The sequence below is a fragment of the Eumetopias jubatus genome, unplaced genomic scaffold (genome assembly GCF_037043125.1).
Source record: "Eumetopias jubatus isolate StellerSeaLion01/CBP00866 unplaced genomic scaffold, mEumJub1_p1.0 scaffold_13, whole genome shotgun sequence".
NCBI lineage: Eukaryota > Metazoa > Chordata > Mammalia > Carnivora > Otariidae > Eumetopias > Eumetopias jubatus.
The window spans coordinates 59,175,621-59,196,367 of NW_028274819.1; the positions used below are offsets into that span (position 1 = coordinate 59,175,621).

The 20,747-nt window shown below is 49.1% G+C and overlaps 2 protein-coding genes across 3 annotated transcripts in view; one reads left to right on the forward strand and one right to left on the reverse strand.

The window, feature by feature from the left end:
- Nucleotides 1-952: 952 nt before the first annotated feature.
- Nucleotides 953-16,870, reverse strand: KCTD21 (potassium channel tetramerization domain containing 21). Its single transcript, XM_028116059.2, has 2 exons — nt 16,828-16,870; nt 953-4,014 (listed from the first exon to the last, which is right to left on the reverse strand). The coding sequence occupies exon 2, from the start codon at nt 3,982-3,984 to the stop codon at nt 3,202-3,204; it is 783 nt and encodes a 260-aa protein (XP_027971860.1). The 5' UTR covers nt 3,985-4,014; nt 16,828-16,870; the 3' UTR covers nt 953-3,201.
- Nucleotides 16,871-17,097: 227 nt separating this feature from the next.
- USP35 (ubiquitin specific peptidase 35) overlaps nt 17,098-20,747 on the forward strand; it is a 51,032-nt gene continuing 47,382 nt past the window's right edge. The window contains exon 1 of one of the 2 annotated variants that reach the window (XM_028115735.2): nt 17,098-17,423. Coding sequence is in view for 1 of the 2 variants with exons in the window: in XM_028115734.2 (XP_027971535.1) it covers nt 20,519-20,563 (45 nt within the window). In the remaining variant the exon portion in view is untranslated. Of the gene's footprint in view, nt 17,424-20,458; nt 20,564-20,747 lie in introns of those variants that run through there. The other variant, XM_028115734.2, reaches the window with a different exon arrangement.

Below are 20,747 nucleotides of genomic sequence, written 5' to 3' on the forward strand. Positions count from 1 at the left end.
TCCCTCCAGCCCCCTTTCTGACTGTCCCTCTGCATGCTTGGCACCACGCCTGGGGCAGGAAGAGAGAGCTGACAAGCTCCCATGTGCCTGGAATTGCCCTTCAGTTGGGGCACAGCCCTTGGCTGTGCACAAGGCTAAACTGATACTTGAGATGGTTGATCACCGTGAGGTCTTGTTCGGGGCAGGGAAGGGCTCACAAGATGCATATCCATGCCTCCCAGGGCACGCTCATTCCAGCTCCCTGATCCTCTGGGATGGTCCACCTGTACCACTCTGTGTTCTGTCTCTGGTTTGCCAGGTAGATGGCTGCACTCGCTGGAGAGGCGTGCACGGGGTGCTGAATATACCACCTGTCACTCCCCCAGTGCTGGGAGCTCAGTGTGAGGGCTCCCCCTTCCTGCCTGCCTCCCAGGTCTCTGCTCGTGCTGTTTCTGGTGCCCATGGTACCCTACTTAGCTCTGTCACAACCCAACCTACGCTTAAAGGCCCAACTTGGCCGTCCATCAAGCCCTTTGTGAGAATTGAGCTTGCTTTCCCCAAGTTCCCACAGCGCATTTTGTGATCCTCTAAGCCTTTTCCAGATTGAACTTATTTGTGGCTGTTTGCATCCTCAGGGCTCACACACCAAGTGCTCTGGACAGGCCTGCTGAGTTGTACTCTTGAGATGCTCCCTGCACGGCGGTGCATCACGATTACTTCCTGAAGGAGCAAGCCTTTACGGAGTTCCTAGGTGCCGGGCCTAGCTAGGAATTTTCACGGCCACAAGCTCATGTAAGTCTCATAACACTGGGAGGTGGGGTTGTTACCCCAGGAGGAAACAAATCAGAGTGGCTTGGTGACTGGTCCCAGGTCACACAACAAGCAATGGAGCCAGAATTCAGATTCAGGTCAGCTTGTTTCCAAGGCCAGGGTTTTCTTTCCCTTTATAAGCAGACACAAAAGAGCAACACCATTTATCATGTAGAATGTATTCTCACATACATTATTTCGTTTGATCCTCACAACAGCCCTGTGAGGTAGGTAGGGTAACGTATTACTGTTATGCCCATTTCACAGACAAAGAAATGGAGGTGGCTCAGTGCGGTGAGTGACTTGCACAAAGTCACACAGCACATTAGTGGCTTCACAGATCCTTTACTTTCTATAACGTCAAGCTACGTGAATTAAGAAGCACCGAAAAGATGGAGAGAGGGACTTTTTATGGAGGAAGAAAGGGCAAGCGGTGATTTACAAGATTTCTTCCTTAAACTGTTTTGTTGTGGTCACAGCTTCTGCTGTCTGTTCTGACCCAGGTTCTCCTGAGTGACTTTCTCGAGTACCATTGGCCTAGTGGCCTGAGGCAGCTGTCAGAGGCTCCTGGGTCCCACTGTAGGGGGAAAAGACCTTTATTCCCTAACAGAGATGGCCTTGCCCATGGCCCACCATACTGGCTCCCTAGTCCCAGGGTGTAACTACGGGAAGCCACTTCCTCAGCCCATCTCCCGTGGGGGACTGTGTGACTAGGCTTCCCTGGTTTTGTCTGAGGGCCCCTGCCCAATGGGGAAGATTGTGGGACTTCTAAGGCCACACTCCAGGGATGAATCATAATGGGCAGTTTTGAGGCTTGCACTGTTCATCACCTCCTGGGGAGTGGTGGCTTGGTGTGTCTTGCCCTAGACCTTCCCCCAACAAGGTCCACGGGCTGGTTATGACCAGAAACAGTACCACAGGGGAAGGCTACTTCTTACAGAGCAGTGTTGTAGGGGCTGGACACTTCCTCCTAGAGCAGGGCTATGTTTCAGCCCACTCCTGGGCTCCTTGCTACACAGTGCCCTGTGAGCCCCTGGTCTCCTTCCTCTGGCAACACTTTTCTGGGGTGGTAAATCTTCATCCTCCAACAGGAGGTGGTCAAAAGCTATGCGGAGCCATGGCTGGTGAGAAGGTGGGTGGAATGGGGGTGACAAACAAAACTATCACAAAATGGGGCTGACTTACAAGGGATGGCCGGGGGCTGACCTTGGTTCTGAAGACAAATCCCAGGGGGAATTCTGATGCCAAGTAATAATATTGTTAAGATAAGTGTCTGGCTTCTTAATAAGGGTGACTATTTTGAAAGAGAAAATACACATTTGGGTGAGAAGGAGGGTCTAGAACCAAGACTAGAAAATGGGAGTCAAAGGATAGATTTTGGTTCAATGTAAGGAAGGGCTTTTTAACAGCCAGCACTGGCCAACCATGGCAGGGACTGCCCCGGGAATGATGAACTTCCCGTTGCTGCAAGTATGCAAGCAGGGATATGTGATCACTGGAAGGTGCTGGGGGGAGGCACTCAGCCCCAAATGGGCTGGGGTGTGCTGCGGGCCGGGGCGGACAATGCGACCATTGGATTATTTTCCAACCCTGAGAGTCCACAATATTATTTAAAATGACCTGTTTCGATGATACTTCAAATTCTTGTGGGAAAGGAATACAAAAGTCACATAGCAGTCCACATTATGAAATGCCTTTCATTGCACTGGCTCCAGATACTTCAAAATCTTCACAGGGACAGCGGCTCATTTCTGAAGTGAGAAATCCCCAAATGTCTACATTTGGCCCAGTTAAGAGGGATATCGCCATCTTCTGAACCCTGCCTGGACACTCACCCCTCTAGGCCATGCCACAGCTCAAATCTCTCCCCGCCACAGCAGGGGCCAAAAATGCAGCTCTGAAATCCTACTGTACATCCAAGCCGGCCAAACATGGCTGCCCCTGGGCGAACAAGTCCAAGGTTCCGGGCACATCCTCGGGACAGAGGAGCAGGCGAGGTGGGACTCTCTGGTGACTTTATGTCCTGGGGAACTGAAGGGGGCCTCCTTTCTCGGGAGGCACTGCCTAGTGGTACAAAGAGGGCTGGTGCCTGTGAAGAACCCGCCATTCCTCTGTAGCCAGCAAGCCCTCCTGTGGCCTTTCGGACACACCGGCAGACACTTTGCTTGTCATGACAAACAGCGACAAACAGCCCATCTCTAGCTCAAAGTGGCAAGGAAGAAGGTGGCTCCGCTGAGAGGACACATGGATTCCTATAGGGAGACTGCATTGTGGGGGGAATCAAGTCCTGCTACCCGATTAATACAGATTAGTGTAGCGCCCTGCCTCCCACCACTGGTGAGGCACTCTCCAAGATCTTGGCTGATGTGGAGCTTCTTGGGAGCACCCTCCTCCAGTGCTGCTGGGGTCCTTTTACCTGTACCGTATTAATCGAATAATCTTATTGTTCATAAAATCCACAGCGTGTGGGTGAGAAGAATCAATGCAGAAGCCGTCACTCAGAGCGATTTTCAGCACCTCTTCCACAAAGACCTGGAAGCTGTTGATCTGCTTGTTGGCTGGCACCACCCAGAGCCTCTTGAGGTTCTGCTTGGTGTACTCCTCCTCTGGCAGGCCCTCCACATTGGCCACCCAGTCCAGAGTCAGGTGGTTGGGGTCCTGCAGGTGGCTGGTGATGGAGGAGAGATGGCCATTGGAGCAGTAGAAGAGCTTGGAGCCCAGGAGCTTGAGGAAGAGGCAAGACGTACTGAAGATGTTGGCGTTGAAGACCTCCATGCTGGAGGAGGAGAGGCTGTAGATCTGAGGTGCCTCCCGCACGGTGAAGTGGACTGTCTGTACACGCTGGTTCAGCGTAATGTTGAGCATGGCATTCTTCTCAGCCTTGGAGAGCTCCACCTCCTTCTCCTGCAGTGCTGCAATCAGGGGCTGCACCTGGTAGAAGTCAGCCTCCCTTCGGAGCAGGCCCATCTCCTGGAAGTCCTCTGGCAAGTCCAAGTGGGAGGTCCGCAGGAAGTTGAGGATGTAGCGGAACACTTTGCCGTCACGGTCGATGAAGCAGTTACCCTGGCTGTCCCTCTTGGTGGGCATCTTCCCACTGAACATGGCGCCCAGCATGGAGTCAGGGAAGCTGGTCAAGGTTGCCAGTGAGGTCGTGTAGAGCTTCCCCCCGACGTTCAGTGTGATGGGGTCTGACATGGCAGGAGGCTAGGGTGCTGGAAAGTAGTCCTGGGCAGGGAGAAAAGTGAGGAATTACCCAACCCTATCTGGGCTCTAAGTCTGTTGGGGCTGGTATAAAAGAATACCGTAGACCAGTTGGCTTAAGCGTTTATCTCTCACAGTTCTGGAGGCTGGAAAGCCCAAGATTAAGGTGTAGGCAGATTTGGTGTCTGGGAACGACCATCTTATTGCCGTGTCCTCATGTAAGAGAAGGGGCAAGAGAGCTCTCTGGAGTCTCTTTTATAAAGGCACTAATCCTGTTCATGAGGGCTCAACCCTTACAGCCTAATCACCTCCCAAAGGTCCTACCTCCTCATACCATCACACTGGAGATGAGGATTTCAACATAGGAGCTTGGGGGGACGCAAACATTCAGTCCCTAACTTCCATGTATGCATAGTTCTCAACTCCTTATTGTAGATCAAGCCTGCAGTCCTAGAGGTTGGAATGAATTAATACTTGATGAACAAATGGATGGTTGATAATTACCACACTATCTAAAGCATATTAGGTTCACTAAAAAAGAAAAAAGAAAAAGAAAAAACAAAGCATGGGACCTACCCTCCAGAGATTGTTGTAATTGGTCTTTAATATCCCAGCATTGGTATTTGTCTAAAAGCACCCTTGGTGATTCTAAATGTTCAGTTTAGAACCACTGTTCTAAGGAATGAAAGAAAATGTGCTTGGACCGGATGCTTTGTTACCTGCTTGTACACACATTTGTTTATATAACGGTCATACATCTTTTGACACAGATAATACCACCATCCATCCCTATTGTGCAGATGAGGAACACTGCCAGGATTCACTCCCCACGCTGAGAGACGTGAAGGGCCATGCCAGGATTCAAACCCAGGTCCCTTTATATGTGAGAGAAAAATATGTAAATGCTTACTAGCCAAACACTGGTACATTCTAAGTACCTAGCAAATGCTCTGAGATTTACATCTTTAAGCCCAGCACTCCTACTGCTGTACCAATGAGGCCTTCTTATTTTCTATCCCAATGCATTTATAATGACTAGCCATGATTAGTGCCATTTCCATCTATCTCCCAGGCTTACAATAGGCCACTCAGCTCTCTGGACTCTGACACCCTTTCTTGGACTCTCATCCTCCTGTAACCTTGCTATGAAGATGCTCTTGGCTCCTGGTGGCCTGCCCTTTCCCATCACGATGACACCTTAGTCTCTTCTGAAACCTTTATGTTTCAGTGCAAATATGGGGCTCTGCACTGAGCACCTCTTACCAGATCTTTAACAAAGCTTCCAGCATCTAAGGCTGGTGAGTCTCCTTCAACCTGAAGTCTTGGAGTCTAAGTTTTCTTTAAGGTTCTAGAAAGCAGGGGATGTCCCCTCTCAGCTTCCCACATGATCCCACCTGTGGAACAGATTAAGCAATCCTTCCGTGATGCTGGGCCCGAGAGGCACAGAGAAGAAATGGCCCCTGGCTGCCCTCGAGAAGAGCCCAGCTGGTGAGGACATCCAGACAAAAGGTAGTGAGGGTGCAGTGACAAGGGGGATGGAATGGGAGTAGGTCAGGAATGAATCCTGGCATGCTTACTGTCCAGATGGGAAAACAGGGGTCTGAGGCAGGACTTCCCCCAAAGTGAGCAGGGCAGAGCACTTCTCACCCTCACCATGCCTGCCTTCTGAGGCTGGCTGCACCAAGACCCCTTTACTCCAGAGGATGGAGATTCTTGCCAGAAGATGGAGGCCATGCTGGTGGACAGAGCTGCCCCACCCAACTGTCTGGGGGGGTTGCTTCATGATTCCGTCCCCATCTCGTGGGGCGCCTTTATATTGCAGAAAGGCATTAACCATTTGGAGTGTCTGAAGAGAAACAAGCCATGAAGTTGCAAAATCGGCAGCAGGAGCCTGGAGCAGATGGGCTGCGAGACAGTGGGGAAGTCCAACAGAAGGAGTGGGGCGAGGGGCTGAGGGAGGGGTGCCTGCTGTGTGGAGACCTGCAGCTGGGGGGAGGTGCTTTGGCTCGGAGCCGAGTCTTGTCAGTTCTCTCTCCAGAGGGCCCAGGCAGGAGATGGACCCAGGAGCCAGGGCCACCCCCTTCCTCAGTCCAGAATCTCCCTTTCTTTCTAGAAGGTAATTTGCATATTTTAATTTTCAGTCTCTCTTTCTCCTTGATTTAAGGCCCAGGCTCTGTGAAGTGGCTCAGTTCCATGGAAAGAGCAGACTCAGGCATCAGAGAGGCTGGGCTGTCTTTCCTGATGGTTCTGTGGGCCACAGACCCTGCATCTCCTCTGTACATTAGTGCTAAGAGCGCAGAGCACTGGGGGTGGGGAGACAGGAGCCACAGGGCATATCTGGGGGCTCTTGGGTGGGTACCCAAACTCCTCTTTCTCTGCTTGCAAAAGCAGCAGAGCGCCTGCCGTCCTGCGTCTGCCCCCCAGCCGTGCGGTTTCCTGTCGTCATCTGGGGAGAGGGCTGCGCCAGCTGATGCTTAGATGCCAGGTTTCCTGACCACCCCTGCCCCCAGTCTAGGGTGCTCTCTGTGGTATTCTCCCCATGCCCACAAGTCACAGAGCTCCTTCAAGAGCCTATTTTCTAGGGGCAGCGCCACTGCATCCACCATCACACATCCACAGGCCCCAGGGTAGAAGGCACAATTACACATGAAGAGGGTAAGTGGCCACCTCCAGGGTGCTGAGAAGCTTCGTGACTCGGCTTTGTGGTCAGGTGGGCATGAACCATCCTCACTGAGCTACAGCCCCCTGGGTGCCCTCAGCGGTCTCCTGGACATCTCCACCTGGATGTCCCATGGGTACCAGAAGGCCTAACACAGAATTCCTCTTCCCCAGACCCACAGTAAACTCTTCCCGGCCACCCAACTGCCTGAGCCCAAGACCTGGGAGGCAGCTCTGACTCCTCATCCCTAAAAATTTTCTCACTCTGTCTCCTCAAACCCATCCCTAAAGCTACTCCCAGAGCTCTGACCACACCGCCACTTTCCTTCCATCCTCATTTGGTGCCCTGCCTTCTTTCTGTCCACCTTCCATTTTGGTCTTCGTGAAGCACTACTGACTGCCCACACCACCTTCCCCTTCCAAGCTCACCTCCAGCCCCTCCCCCACTCTATGCTCAGGCACTCCAGACACCCCTGCGCACATCCTCACGCTGTCACCTGCCCCGCCTTTGCTCTCCGTACACCACCTTCTCTGCTGTCAACCTTTAAGGCTCCACCTATGAGTCACTGCCTCTGTAAGGCTGTCCCCAGATCTCGACTAGTTTAATAGCTCTCCTCTTGGGGCTTGCTGGCCCTTTGCACAGTCCCCCAGCAGTGCCCACCAATCCATCATGTTATGATCATGGCCCTCCTCCCTGGCTTTATCAAGATGCAGATCACTGGACATCCACATGCAAAAAAAGAACCTCAACCTGTATCTTGGACCATGTAGGAAAAATTAACTCCAAACAGATCATAGGCCTAAATGTAAAATCTTTAGAAAACTTTAAAACTTCCAGGAGAAAACCTTTGTGACTTTGGGTTAGGCAAAGATTTCTTGACTGGGACCCAAAAGGCACAAACCATTAAAAAAAAAAATGACAAACGAGACTTCATCCAAAGGAAAAATTTCATTTCAAAAGACACTGTTAAGAAAATGAAAATAAGACAAACTGGGAGAAAATATTTGCAGAACACAGATCTAATAAAGGACTGTTAACCAGAATATATAAAGAACTCTCAAAACTCAGAAGAAAACACACAACCCAATGAAAAAAATGGGCAGACGATCTGAACAAATACTTCACCAAAGAAGACATATAGACAAATAATCACATGAAAAATGTTCAAAAGCAATAGTCATGAGGGACACGAAAATTAAAACCACAATTAGATACCATTAGATACCTATTAAAATGGCTACAGTAAAAAATCTGACAACACCGAATGCTGCTGACTTCACAGAGCAATGGACACGCACGTGTTGCTGGTGAAAAGGCGACGTGGTACAACCACTGTGGAAGCCAGTTTGGCATTCGGTTTCCACATGACCCAGCAATCCCACTCCTAGTTATGTGCCCAGAGAAATGAAGACGTACATCCATGCAAAACCTGTCCCTGGGTAATCCTAGCAGCTTTACCCATAATTGCCCAAACCTGGAAATGGAAATGGTAAACCGTGGTACAACCATATGATGGAATGTCTCAGCAATACTAAGGGACTACCTCCTGACATATACCGCAACTGAGGAGTCTCAGAAGTTTCGTGAAGTAAAAGAAGCCAGCCTCAAAAGGTTACACGGTAGGTGATCCTATTTACATAACATTCTGAAAAAGGCAAGACTATAGAGACAGAAATCAGAGCTGTGATTGCTCAGGCCTGGATTGGGGAAGAAACTGGCTACAAAGAGGCAAGAGGGAATATTTTGGAGTGATGGAAACAGTCTAGGTCTTGATGTGGGCATAGTCAAGTGACTGTTAAAGGTTCTAAAAATTCATGTCACTGTAGACCTCAAAAGGGTGAATTTTACTATATGTAAATGAATTCATAAACTGGAAAAAGAATCAAGAGCGTATTTACGTCATGAAATCAATACAGTGGGTTGTGACCAGCTACATATATTGTTGGGAAACTTTTGTTTCAGTTTGTTGGTGTATGAACTGGATCGTGATATAAAGTAAAGTATATCTTCATACTGGGGGTCGTGATAAAAAATATTTTTGAAAACCACTGCCTAGGTTGTGATCTCCTTGAGAGCAATGACACATCTCATGTCCCTGCAGGGGCACTGCCTAGCACACAGTGGGTGCTGGTGATATGGGGATGGGGGGGCGGGCAGCAGGGAGGGGCTGAGACAGGGAAGGAATGAACATTTACCGAGTGTTTTACTACATTCAAGGCCTTTACACTCACCAGCTTTAAAAAATTCTTATAGCAGCCCTAAAAGTAAGCATCATTTTCCATTTGGCAAGTAGGAAAGTGGGACTGAGAGAGACTGGTGACTTGCTCAGGACACACAGCCAGCTAGTGGAGGGCCCATCTTCGGCCCACTCAGGCTGCAAAGAGCTGTAATAGTGACAAAAGGCTGTAATAGCTTCAAACAAGTTTGCGAATCTCCAAAGCAGCCTTACAAACACTGCCCTGCAGCTTGCTTGGCAAGCTAGCTACCACTTACTGAGCGCACACCTCCTGCTCTCACTATGTGAGGAGCTTCATGTAACACTTGGTAGCATTTTATTTACTTGTAATAAAAATATATAGAAAAGTACAGATGATACTATTGTGCTAAATGCTGGACATGCATTCTTTCATTCGATGTCTTCACAAGCACCCTATGAGATAAGACACTATTATTACCTCCATTTGACAGATGAGGAAACCGAGGTTCAGAAAGTTTAAGAGTCAGTGGAGGACCTGGGATCCGAATCCAGTTCTGTGTGGGTCCAACACCTCTGATCATTCCTCCTTCCCGTCACCGGGTCTCAACGTGAGTGAGAGACGCCCACTTCCTTGTTCTCAGTCCAGCCCAGTCAGTAGGTGGTCTCGGATGGCTAGTCCGCTGCCAGCCTGCTCTCTGCCCACTCCCATTGAAGGACGTGGGGAGAGGACCCAAGGATGGCCCAGGGCACCTCCATGGCTGACACAGGGCAAGCCCACTGAGAGGCCCAAGCCCTTTTATTTCAACAGCAGCAGATGATGTCTAATGACCAAACATGGGAACACAAAAGCCAGGTTTTTCAAAGCCAGATTAGAAAAGATGGATGAGAGGGGCGCCTGGGTGGGTCAGTGGGTTAAGCATCTGCCTTCAGCTCAGGTCATGGTCTCAGGGTCCTGGGATCGAGCCCTGCATCGGGCTTCCAGCTCAGCGGGGAGCCTGCTTCTCCTTCTCCCTCTGCCCCTACCCCCCGCTTGTGCTCTCTCTCGCTCTCTCAAATAAATAAATAAAATCTTAAAAAAAAAAAAAGATGGATGAGAATGCAAACTGAACCAGGAAACAGATAAAAGAAATCACACCACTGCTTCTGAATGAGTAATTTTTTCTGAAGCAGGAGACTTTCCAAGTCTGCCTCTCGACTTGAAAAGAACCAAGAAAATCAGCCCTATTTCCCTCTTGGAGAAAACGAATAGTGTCAAACCAGGAAATTATGCCCTGCTGATTGTCAGACCATCTGACTGGGTTGGGAAGGCCAGGAGGCCTGGGGACTTGGGAGTTGCTGCTGGAATTCTGTCCTCCCTGAAATGGGTCTGTGGCCCAAATGAGAGGGGTTCCTGAGGCCCAGCCTGGTCCCATGTAAAGGGCAATTCCAGTCTGGGGCCTGAAAATCACCCACGTGCAACCTCTACCTTTCTGTGCCATAGAAAATGTAATTGTTTGAAAGCAGATGTCCTGTAAGGAAGGGCAGCCAACACATTAGAGTCCTACTTTAAAACTCTGTCCTGGGGGCGCCTAGGTGGCTCAGATGGTTGAAGCGTCTGCCTTCAGCTCAGGTCATGATCTCCAGGTCCTGGGATAGAGCCCCACATCAGGCTTCCAGCTCAGCGGGGAGTCTGCTTCTCCCTCTCCCCCTGCTTGTATTCTCTCTCTCAAATAAATAAATAAATCTTAAAAAACAAAAACAAAAACAAAATACAACTCTGTCCTGGCACCCACCTGTCCTTGCAGTGCTCACGGAGGACACAACTAATGCTCACTAAGTACCTGCTCTGTATCATACCTACACTAGTATGTTACACATACTAGCTCCTTTAAGCCCCATAATGCTCCTTCAAGGAAAGTATTATCTCCAACTTTACAGATGAGAGCTTCAGGTTCTAAGACGGAGGAACTTGCCCCAAACAGTGGCAAAGCCAGGATCCTAGGCAAAGTCTGTGCTATGAACAAAGGCCATTGGAGAGATCTGGCACTTGTGACCCCCCCTACCTCTTACCAGGTGCTCTTACACCTGCCATCTCAATTTGATTCTGACCTACATAAAGACCAGGGCATAGAGAATCAACATTTCCTGAGAAACGAGCACATGCCCAGAGCTATGTGAGGCATTTTCCTATAGATTGTTTCATTAAAATACCAGACTGATGCTGTGAGGTAGGTATGAGTATCATCCCAATTGTTAGGGTTATAAAACTGAAGCACAGAGTAGTGAAGGTAGCTTTTTAAGATCACACAGCTGGAGGCAGCAGAGCTAGAATTCCAAATGAGGTCTCTCTCCAAAGCCTGCGCCCCCTCCAGTAATACAAGCCATAATATTTTAAGGAGCATAAATAGGATTTGAATAGACACCTGTAATACTTTGGAGGTGAACTATCTTAAAGTTGTTCTAAAAGTAACTACAGTTGTTATGTTATCCTTATCCAAACCCCAATAGTATTTTTTCCAAAGGATTAAAAAAAAAAAAGATTAACAACTACTCTGGAAAACAGTATGGAGTTTCCTAAAAAAGTTGAAAATAGAGATTTATTTATTTGAGAGAGAGAGAAATAGAGAGAATACAAGCAGGGGGAGAGGGAGAAGCAGACTCCCCGCTGAGCAATTGCACTACTGGGTATTTACCCCAAAGATACAAATGTAGGGATCCGAAGGGGTACGTGCACCCCAATGTTTATAGCAGCAATGTCCACAACAGCCAAACTGTGGAAAGAGCCAAGATGTCCATTAACAGATGAATGGATAAAGAAGATGTGGTGTGTGTGTACACACACACACACACACACACACACACACACACACACACAATGGAATACTACTCAGTCATCAAAAAAATGAAATCTTGGGGCGCCTGGGTGGCTCAGTTGGTTAAGCACCTGCCTTCGGCTCAGGTCATGATCCCAGGGTCCTGGGATCGAGCCCCACGTCGGGCTCTCTGCTCAGTGGGAAGCCAGCTTCTCCCTCTCCCTCTGTCTGCTGCTCTGCCTACTTGGGCACACTTTCTCTCTCAAATAAATAAAATCTTTAAAAAAAATTGAAATCTTGCCATTTGCAACTACATGGATGGAACTAGAGGGTATTATGCTAAGTGAAATAAGTTAATCAGAGAAAGACAATTATCATATGATTTCACTGATACGTGTAATTTAAGAAACAAAACAGAGGATCATAGGGGAAGAGAGGAAAAAATAAAACAAGACGAAATCAGAGAGGGAGACAAACCGTAAGAGCCTCTTAAACTGAGGGTTGCTGGAGGGGAGGGGGTGGGGGATGGGGTAACTGGGTGATGGGCATTAAGGAGGGCATGTGATGTGATGAACCCTGGGTGTTATATACAACTGATGAATCACAGACCTCTACCTCTGAAACCAACAATACATTATATGTTAATTATTTGAATTTAAGTGAAAAGAAAATTACAATCTTACTTTGATAAATTTGATGAGTGATAACCTGAAAGAATATTTGAAAAAGAGTAATTACCTTAAACATTAGATAACTAGTAACTACTAGTAATGCATTAAATAGGACTATAAAGCAATGACATTTCAAACCGTGGTATTAAAACAATAAAAAAAAGAAGGAACTTTGTAATATATGTGTTGAAAAGACTGATTAGTAATTAAAATATATATATATATACATTGATCCTTAAGACAATAACTCTGGGACCCTGGCAGGACATATCACATTATTTTTATTTCACCAACGCAGAGAAAATAAATCCCTGGCCCAGGGCTTCCTATACATTCTTGATTTCTGAGTCATGACTGAGAGGAGGTTCTGGGCTTGGACATTCCTCAGAGAACCAGTCCTTTGGAGGCAGCCTGGGTTCTTCTCTAATCTGGGTCTTGAGCAAGAGACTGAACCCAGCCACAGAGGTTTGAGCCAATAGTCTGTATACTCATGGAGTCCTGGAAGAGGTATGGGCTTTCTGTGCAATTTCCTACATTACTGCCCACAGAGCTTCCATAATGACACTACTTGCCGTGCAATCTATTCCTTCTACATAGTGAGGACCAGGTGCAACAACAGTAAATCTACTGATAATTATTTCTATACCTGCCCATTCACCCATTCATCATTTCTTAGCTCTGCTCAAAGAGCCTAGAAATGATAGTCCAGTAGCAATGAACACACTTGGCCCCAGATCTTAGTTTCTAAATGTTAAATCCTACAAAAAGAAACCAGGGATTCCTGGGGGAAATTGATGATTCCAGGACTTTGACAGAAAAAGTGCAAGGTGAGCCTGGAACAGCTCTTGCCAGATAGCAAAGAAGCAATCAAAGATTAATGAGATCCTGTCAGAAGAACACAGGAGATCTTAAAAGTTCTCATCAAAAGAAAAAAAACTATTTTTGTAACTACGTGTTGTGGTGGATGGTAACTAAACTCATCATGGTAATCATTTCACAATATATACATATATCAAATGTGTGATTTATATCTCAATTCAAACACAACACAGGAGCTGGCCTGAAGGGACTCTCCTTGGCCAAATCTGGAATAATTTGAGTACCAAAAAAGATTAATGATGATAATGAGCTATGTTACACACTGAATTTAAAAAAAAAACAAAAAAAACCCATGAGTCTATGTCACTCCAAGAAGAAAAAAAGACAGGGAGAGTGAGAAAGACACATACACAGAGGAAAGAATTACTCTATAACAAGAATACCAGTGATAAAGAATGGCATAATTAGAAAATCACCATTTTGCAACCCTCAATGTTGCAATTCGGGCAAGGATCATCAATGGATGTAGTGAAAGGTATAGGGAACACACAATTTCGACCTTCTCAAAGAATCACTCCAAAGACTAGTTACAGTGGGAAAAAGTACAGAGATAGGGAGATCAAGTGGTCGTGTCCTTAACCAACAATCAAATTTAGCATTCATGGACAGTAGGACCCTGATATCATATACTTCCTGATGTGATGCAATAAGTATACAGCACTGTGAGAAAGAAAAAAAAATCCTGAATCTGATCATTGATAAAATACTCAAACCCAAATTTAACACAGGTTGAGGAGGCTCTTTCTAGGTTAAATGAGACGCTTAAAGAGATATAACTAAATACGACGCGTGAATCTTGACTACATCTTGTAAAAAAAACTACCTATTTTTCGGCAGTTGGACAAATTTGAATATCCACTGGTTATTAGTTAATATTGACTTCTTTCAAATTTTCTTAGGTATGAGAATGGTATTATGGTCATGTCAGAGAATTCTGTAATGAGGATACATGCTGAAGAATTTAGGGGACAGGTGTCAAGACATCTGTAACTTTTAAACGGTTCAGCAAAAAGGTGTGTTTGTGTGGATAAAAGCAAAGTCAACAAAGGGTGAATTGGTGTAGCTAGGTGAAAAGCCACCCTTTAAAATTTTCTGCAGCCTTGAAATTTCTAAAAATATTTTTATTTTGAAAGGGGGAAGAAAAGAATGCTTCCCTCATAGGACGACAGATGTAAAATTCCAGTCAGAGTGCCCGGCCCCAATAAATAGCCAGGTTCAACAAACAGGTTTGTTATTACTACTCCCAAGAAGCATTATAATCTGGTCATTCTCCTCTCCACGAACTGCTGTGCTGTGGAGGATGAGGTGGCGAAGCTAAAAGAGCCCACAGTTGGTGGTGGAGATAGAAGTTAAACCTGCGTGGCATCTCTCCACAGAACCACCACTCACAGAAAGCACAGCACGAGGCCTGCCTGTCTCTGTGCTGGGACCCAGGCTGGGACAAGATGGCTGTTCAGGCCTTGCTTCCCTCGCCTCCTCCCGAAACCCAGAGTCTCTGCTACTACAGCAAGAAAGAAACTCCTGTTACAGCTCACCGAGAATAGTCACAAAGAGGGGCCCATTCTGGGCCTCAGAAATGTTGTGGAGGGGCTTTGGCATCACCTGGGCCTGTACTAGCTGTGTGGGCCTGGGCCAACTCCCCGATTGATGGTGACTGTATCTACAGCAGTAATGATAATGGCTGACATTTAGGAGCAGTTATCCCTATGCTGGGCACTTTATGTCTGTTGATTCCATAAATGAAGTAGATACTATTACTCTCCCTACTTTAGAGACCAACCATGCCAGGCCCTCTCCTATCTCTGCAATTTGGTACCTGCCATCCCTTCTGCCTGCACTCTGAAGGAAAATCCCATGCATCTGCCAGGCCCTTCAGCTGGAATTCCTTCCTTCCTTCCTTCTCTCCATCTCCAGGGCATTTTATTTTCCATCCTTTACCAAAGCCTGCTTTGCCTGAGTAGATGGGTGCCTGACCATCCAGTTGGGGCTGGGATCTCCCCTCTCTGTATCCCCTGAAGCGGGCAGAGTAGGAGAAGGGGAAGAAATTTCTTCCCCTGCTTAGTCAGATCCATTTTCCTCACCCCAGACTGACATCTACCATGGGGGGGGGGGCGGTTATGACCATTTCCTGCATTTTAAAACATTTTTATTTTAGAACACTTTAAGTTTCAATTTGGAATCTAAGGCAAGGCCCAGGTGACCACGTGGAAGTGAATGTAGGAATTCCCACCATGTAGGAGACAGATTGAATATGGCTGGGTAAATTTCAACGGTGACAATACTCAGAATGAGTAATGTGTCTCCCAGGAAAGCCAGATGAGACTCCTCCCCGCCCCCACAATCCACCAGGATAAAAACTGGCTCACAGCTTGGGGACTGTATGGGAGCACTGCCCCTCACCTTCCCTTCCTGGCCTCCCCACACCCAACAGCTGTATCTTCAGTCCTGTATTGCCCAGTTCGTATCTCTACGAAGCCCACAGGCAGCTCCATTACCCCATAACCCACACTGCAGTGGGAAAAGGTGCCGTCTGCACTCAGGTGACGCGGACCCTGCAGTGAGCTGCCCAGCTGAAGGAGGGAAGCCACTTCACCTGGCAACCTGACTTGCCCATTGGCCACAGCAGAGTATTCTCTTACCTGGTGCACACTCCCAACCACCACTACCATCCCCCACCCCCTTCCAGAATTTTCCTTCACCCTCTCAGCTTACGCTCAGATTTCATGTTGTGGTTTTCCTCAGGCACAAGCACTCTATTTCAACCACTCTCTTCCTTATGGCCTTCCTGCTTCTCACAACCATGATAATTTATACAATTCAAATGTATCTCATTACACCCTCACAACATCAATAGGAGGGTTGCCTTACAGGTTGGCACTCAGAAGGGTTGAAGCTGGTCCTGTCACACAACCTGCATAGGGCAAGACATCTAAACTTTTGTTTCTTCCTGCCATCCACTCCAGATTACTTTACTCCTGTAAACAGATACGGCGATGCCTCTACCGTGTATGAGAGTTGAATGAGATCATGTGTGTGACGCACTGAGTTCAAGGGATGGGCTCTTTATTTCTATCACAAGGGAGGGAAGGTGTTCTGTGCATTCACGGGTGTTTGCCCACTCAGGGAACCCGGTACCCAAACCATATCAGCACGTGGCCGACCCTGGGCTTTCCAAGGCTGTGAAGGATCCTTTTCATATTTGTGTCTCTGCCCCACCTTCTCCAGTGCTTTTTGGCCCATTCCAACCAGTCTAACCGAGGCTTGCCTTATCGGCTTTCTCAGCACTCACTCCCCAGCCAGGGCCACCCGTTTCTCCGACCTCACCCGAGTGTTCCTCACCTAGAGACTCCGCCCCTCCTTGCCCCACCCACTAGACTCCTCCCACAGTCTCGACCCTCTTTATCCGGGCTTTTCCAACCTTCCCCATCCATCCAGACTCCTTCCACCAGCTCCGCCCCCTCTCCCCAATAATCGCCCCCTCCCCCGCAGCCTCTAGCGTTGCCATCCCCATTGCACAGATGAGAATGGCGAGGCTAGGGTAGGTAAGATGACCTCTCATAGTAGGACAGTTGCCAGGTGGGCTCGCGTCCCCTCACCGGCTGTCTCTGAGCCCCGCGTCCCCGGCCGCGCCGCACCCACCTCCTGCCCTCGCTCTGCAGCCTCCCCTCCACGGGCGGCCAGCGCAGCTTTGCAAGGGGGGGAGGAGGGCCGGAGCCCAGCCCAGGGGCGGGGCGGTGCGGGAGCCGCGCGCAGCTCTCCGGGACTTGTAGTTCTCTATGGGTTCTTTGCGGCACGGCACGCCGAGCGCAAACTCCATCTCCCAGGAGGCATTGTAGCGAGCCCTCCAGCTCCCCGCCTCGCCCGGGCAGGAGCTCAGACCGGCTGGTCTTAAAGGGGACGCAGCCTGAGTGGCGGTTCGCGGGGTGGCCCCCGCTCCGGCTCCTCCCCGTTCCCGCACCTCGCCCCTCCCCACGCATCGTCCCGCAGCCCGGCAGCCCAGCGGCAGCGCGGCTGACTCGGGATCCCTGGGTGCAAGCTTGTGCAGAGCTGGGTGGGGAGTTTGTACTTTGCAGTGAAAGCAGCATCCCTGCCGGCTGGGACCTGGCGGAGGGTGTCCCCACTCCAGGGGGAGCAGAGGACTCGCCCTGACCTAGCCTGGCCTAGCCTAGTCCTGCCAGGCCTGAGCGCCCCGCCCAGAAGCCGGCTCTGAGGCCGGGGCCACCGGGGTCCCAGAGGTAAGGGGGCTGGGGGCGTGTATGCAGGTTATGGGGAGCGAGTGTCTGCACCCTGGCGGTTCGAGAGCCCTGGGCACGCGCGAATGGCTCTGAGAGTTTGGGGCTGGGAGAAGGGAGGTCTAGGTGCATCTTGGGCCTCGCTGTGTGACCTTGGGCGAGTAGATGCCCCTCTCTGGGCTTCCACCTCCGTCATCAGTTGTGTTTGGAGGTGATCCCTCCCTCGCCCCCAATACAATGAAGCTCACCGGCCTTTCGTGGGGTCCGCAGCTCCAACCTGGGCTGGGCGACAGTGCACCGGTATAACTGAAAGGAGGGGTGGGGCTAAGATAGGGCACAAACTGGGGGGCCAAGAGGTTGCAACCGCTTGGAATGGGCTTTTGCTCTTCTCAGCATCCTCACCCGGGCGTACTCCCCCTACAAGACTTGAGACTCCTTGTGTTAGGCTGGTGCCCACCCTTCCAGAAAGCCTGGTGTGGGGGTGGGGACGTGGCTATCTTAAGTACGTGAGGGGTGGCCCCAGCAGGGATGGGTGATTGTGGTGGGTTCCTGAGAAGGAAATATATGCTCTCTCTCCTCCCATTCCCCTTCGGTTAAAGAGCAGTTGCTTTTTACCAGTAAAACCTTTTCTTTCTTTTCTTTTTTCTTTTCTTTTCTTTTCTTTTCTTTTCTTTTTTCTTTTCTTTTCTTTTCTTTTCTTTTCTTTTCTTTTCTTTCTTTCTTTCTTTCTTTCTTTCTTTCTTTCTTTTTCTTTCTTTCTTTCTTTCTTTTTCTTTCTTTCTTTCTTTCTTTTTCTTTCTTTCTTTCTCTCTCTCTTTCTCTCTTTCTCTCTCTCTCTCTTTCTTTCTCTCTCTCTCTCTCTCTTTCTTTCTTTCTTTTTCTTTCTTTCTTTCTTTCTGCAAGGGGATCCTTCCCAGGGCTGCCTTGGGTAGAAGAAATCCAGTTATAAAAATTCAGATGCTGCTGTCCAGGGACTTGGGTGGGGTCTTGCTGGGAGGGACACCTAGTGCTCCCCAGGCGGCTCTAGCACCCAGGGGAGTCAGAGGAGGTCGACTGGATGTGAGGGTCAGAGAGGAGAATAAATGGGCTTCTCAGCTCTTAGGTGCTAAGTTGGGGCTTGGAGGGTCCACTGTGCTCTAGGGTAGGGAGAGGTTGAGTGAGACCTTCCTGAAGCCCCCCCACCCCGTCCTGTGAGATTCTGTGAGCTTTTAACCTGAAGGCTAAACAGGAACAGTTTTTGTTTTTCTTTTCTTCAGTTTTAGTTGTTTGAGTCATTTCTAAATGGCTAAATGCTCACTCAGTCCTGTCCAGTGACCTCAGTAGGGACTTTCTTGGCTAATGTTTGAGTCTCAGGGTTATGGATATGCAGGACCAGACCTGGCAGACGAGAGGGCAGTGACTGGGCCAGGCCCTGGAAGGTGTTTTTCTGGTGACAGCTTTAGTTTTATCTCATCTTGCTGTCACATATCTTCCATTGGCCACTTAGCACTCCTTCGCCTCTGTGCCTGGTCCTGTGCTAGGCACAGATAGGGGATTGGACCTCCTTCGAAAGGAGATCCCAGCCTGGTGAGGGAGATAGACATAGGATCCAGTGACACTGCTGAGGGATGAGAAAAGCAAAGAGGGCCTTGGGAAGCTCAGAGACTTGGACTGCAGGGGGGTTAGGAAAGGCTTCCCAGAGGAGGGGGCATGTGACCTGGGCCTTGGAGAATGAGTCAGATTTTGCCAGAAGAGGGAAAAGCCTTTCCCAGCAGAGAGGACATCACCAAAAGGTGGGCAGCAGGAAAAGCCCACTGCCCGTATTCCTTCAGATTTGTTGCCAAACAGTGTTTGTCAAGTTCATGTCCACCCTTGCCCCCCGTCAGCCAAGTGTCACAGAAAGGGCTTGAATGTCAAGCTCAGGAGTTCAGATCTTATGCTGAAGGGGCTGGGGAGCCTTGAGAGTTCTGAACAGGGCATGGCAAGATGGACCTTATCATCTAATGAAATTAATCAGACGATGTTTGCAGAGTGGGTCACAGAGACCTGGGAGGGATGTGAGGAAGCCTGAATTCGGACCCAGGGTGTGGGGGCAGGGCATTGGACACACACACACACACACACACACACACACACACACACACACACACACACGGTGTTTGGGGGTGGTGGAGATGAGTCAGGCTTCACCATGCAGGAACAGATACCTGTCAATACACAGTGGAAATGTGGAGGATCATCCAAAAGGGACAGATAAAGGGGTCTGGGCCTTCCAGGGGAGGGATCGTGATGTTCCTATATGCTTACTGTGTGCCCTGGAGCAGACTGGGTGTTGCTGGGTCTGTCAGGCTGTCATGCCAGCAATGAGAGGTATAAACCAAGGGCTCAGGGGAAGAGCAGCAGGATTGGCTGGGAAAGGCTAAGGGGTGGTGAGGTGGTCATCTCCCATTTGGGGGCTCAGAGGCTCAGAACTGTGAAAGAGCACCTGCCTCAAGGCTGTGGGCACTGTGGGGCATAGTGCCTGGGCTAGATGAGAAGGCTGGACTCTATTCTGCAGAACACGTACCTCTACTGGAGGATGGATTGAGGGAGGGAATGAGGAGATGGGGTTAGAAGGCTACTGCACTAGTCCAGGCAAGAGGAGCTGATCCTGGGTGCTGCTGGAGCTCAGGGCAAGACAGTGGAAATACTAAGTTGGCAGTGAGAGCTGAAATTCCTGGTAGAATCCGCGAGATCAGGAGTGTGTGTCTGCTTGTCTCCTTGCTTGACAGTGTCTGTTTCTCCACTTGGTGCCAGATGCCCCAAGAATAGACTCATGACTGCCCCGGCCGTCATCTTTTTTATACTTTGTCCCCTTCCCTGTCAGGGCTGAAATAGTCTCCATTTTCCAGGTGAAACAGCTGAGGAGCCTGGCAGGGACTCACCCAAGGTCACCTGGTGATTCAGAAGCAGAGAACCTGGGTCTCCTGCTTTTCATGCGGGCTTTTCTAAGGAAGGATACGGCTGCTGTGTGGTGCTGAGCCTGGTGCGGGGCAGCTGTCTCTTGGGTCAGAGCCAGTGTCAACAGGCCGTCTCCTTGTGCAGAGCCTAGAGGAATAATTCCAGCCTCCCCCTGAGGAATGCTGGTGGTCTGCTGCTTCCTCCCCCAGGGAGACCAAGTGCAGGTTCTTATCCCACCCTGTCAAGCCTGCGTCCCTCTCCTCTTTTGATCCTCCATGTTCCCATGTGTGTCCTAGGGAAATCAGGCCTTGTCCTACCTCCTTTCTGTGGCCTGTGATGAGGTCAGGTGAGCTCCAAGCCTCTAAAACCCTTTTTCATGAACGCACCCAAGATACTGAGTGGGTTTGG

Bases quoted from the DNA above. Each gene is read 5' to 3' on its own strand.
- KCTD21 (XM_028116059.2), bottom strand. From the start codon at position 3,984: ATGTCAGACCCCATCACACTGAACGTCGGGGGGAAGCTCTACACGACC.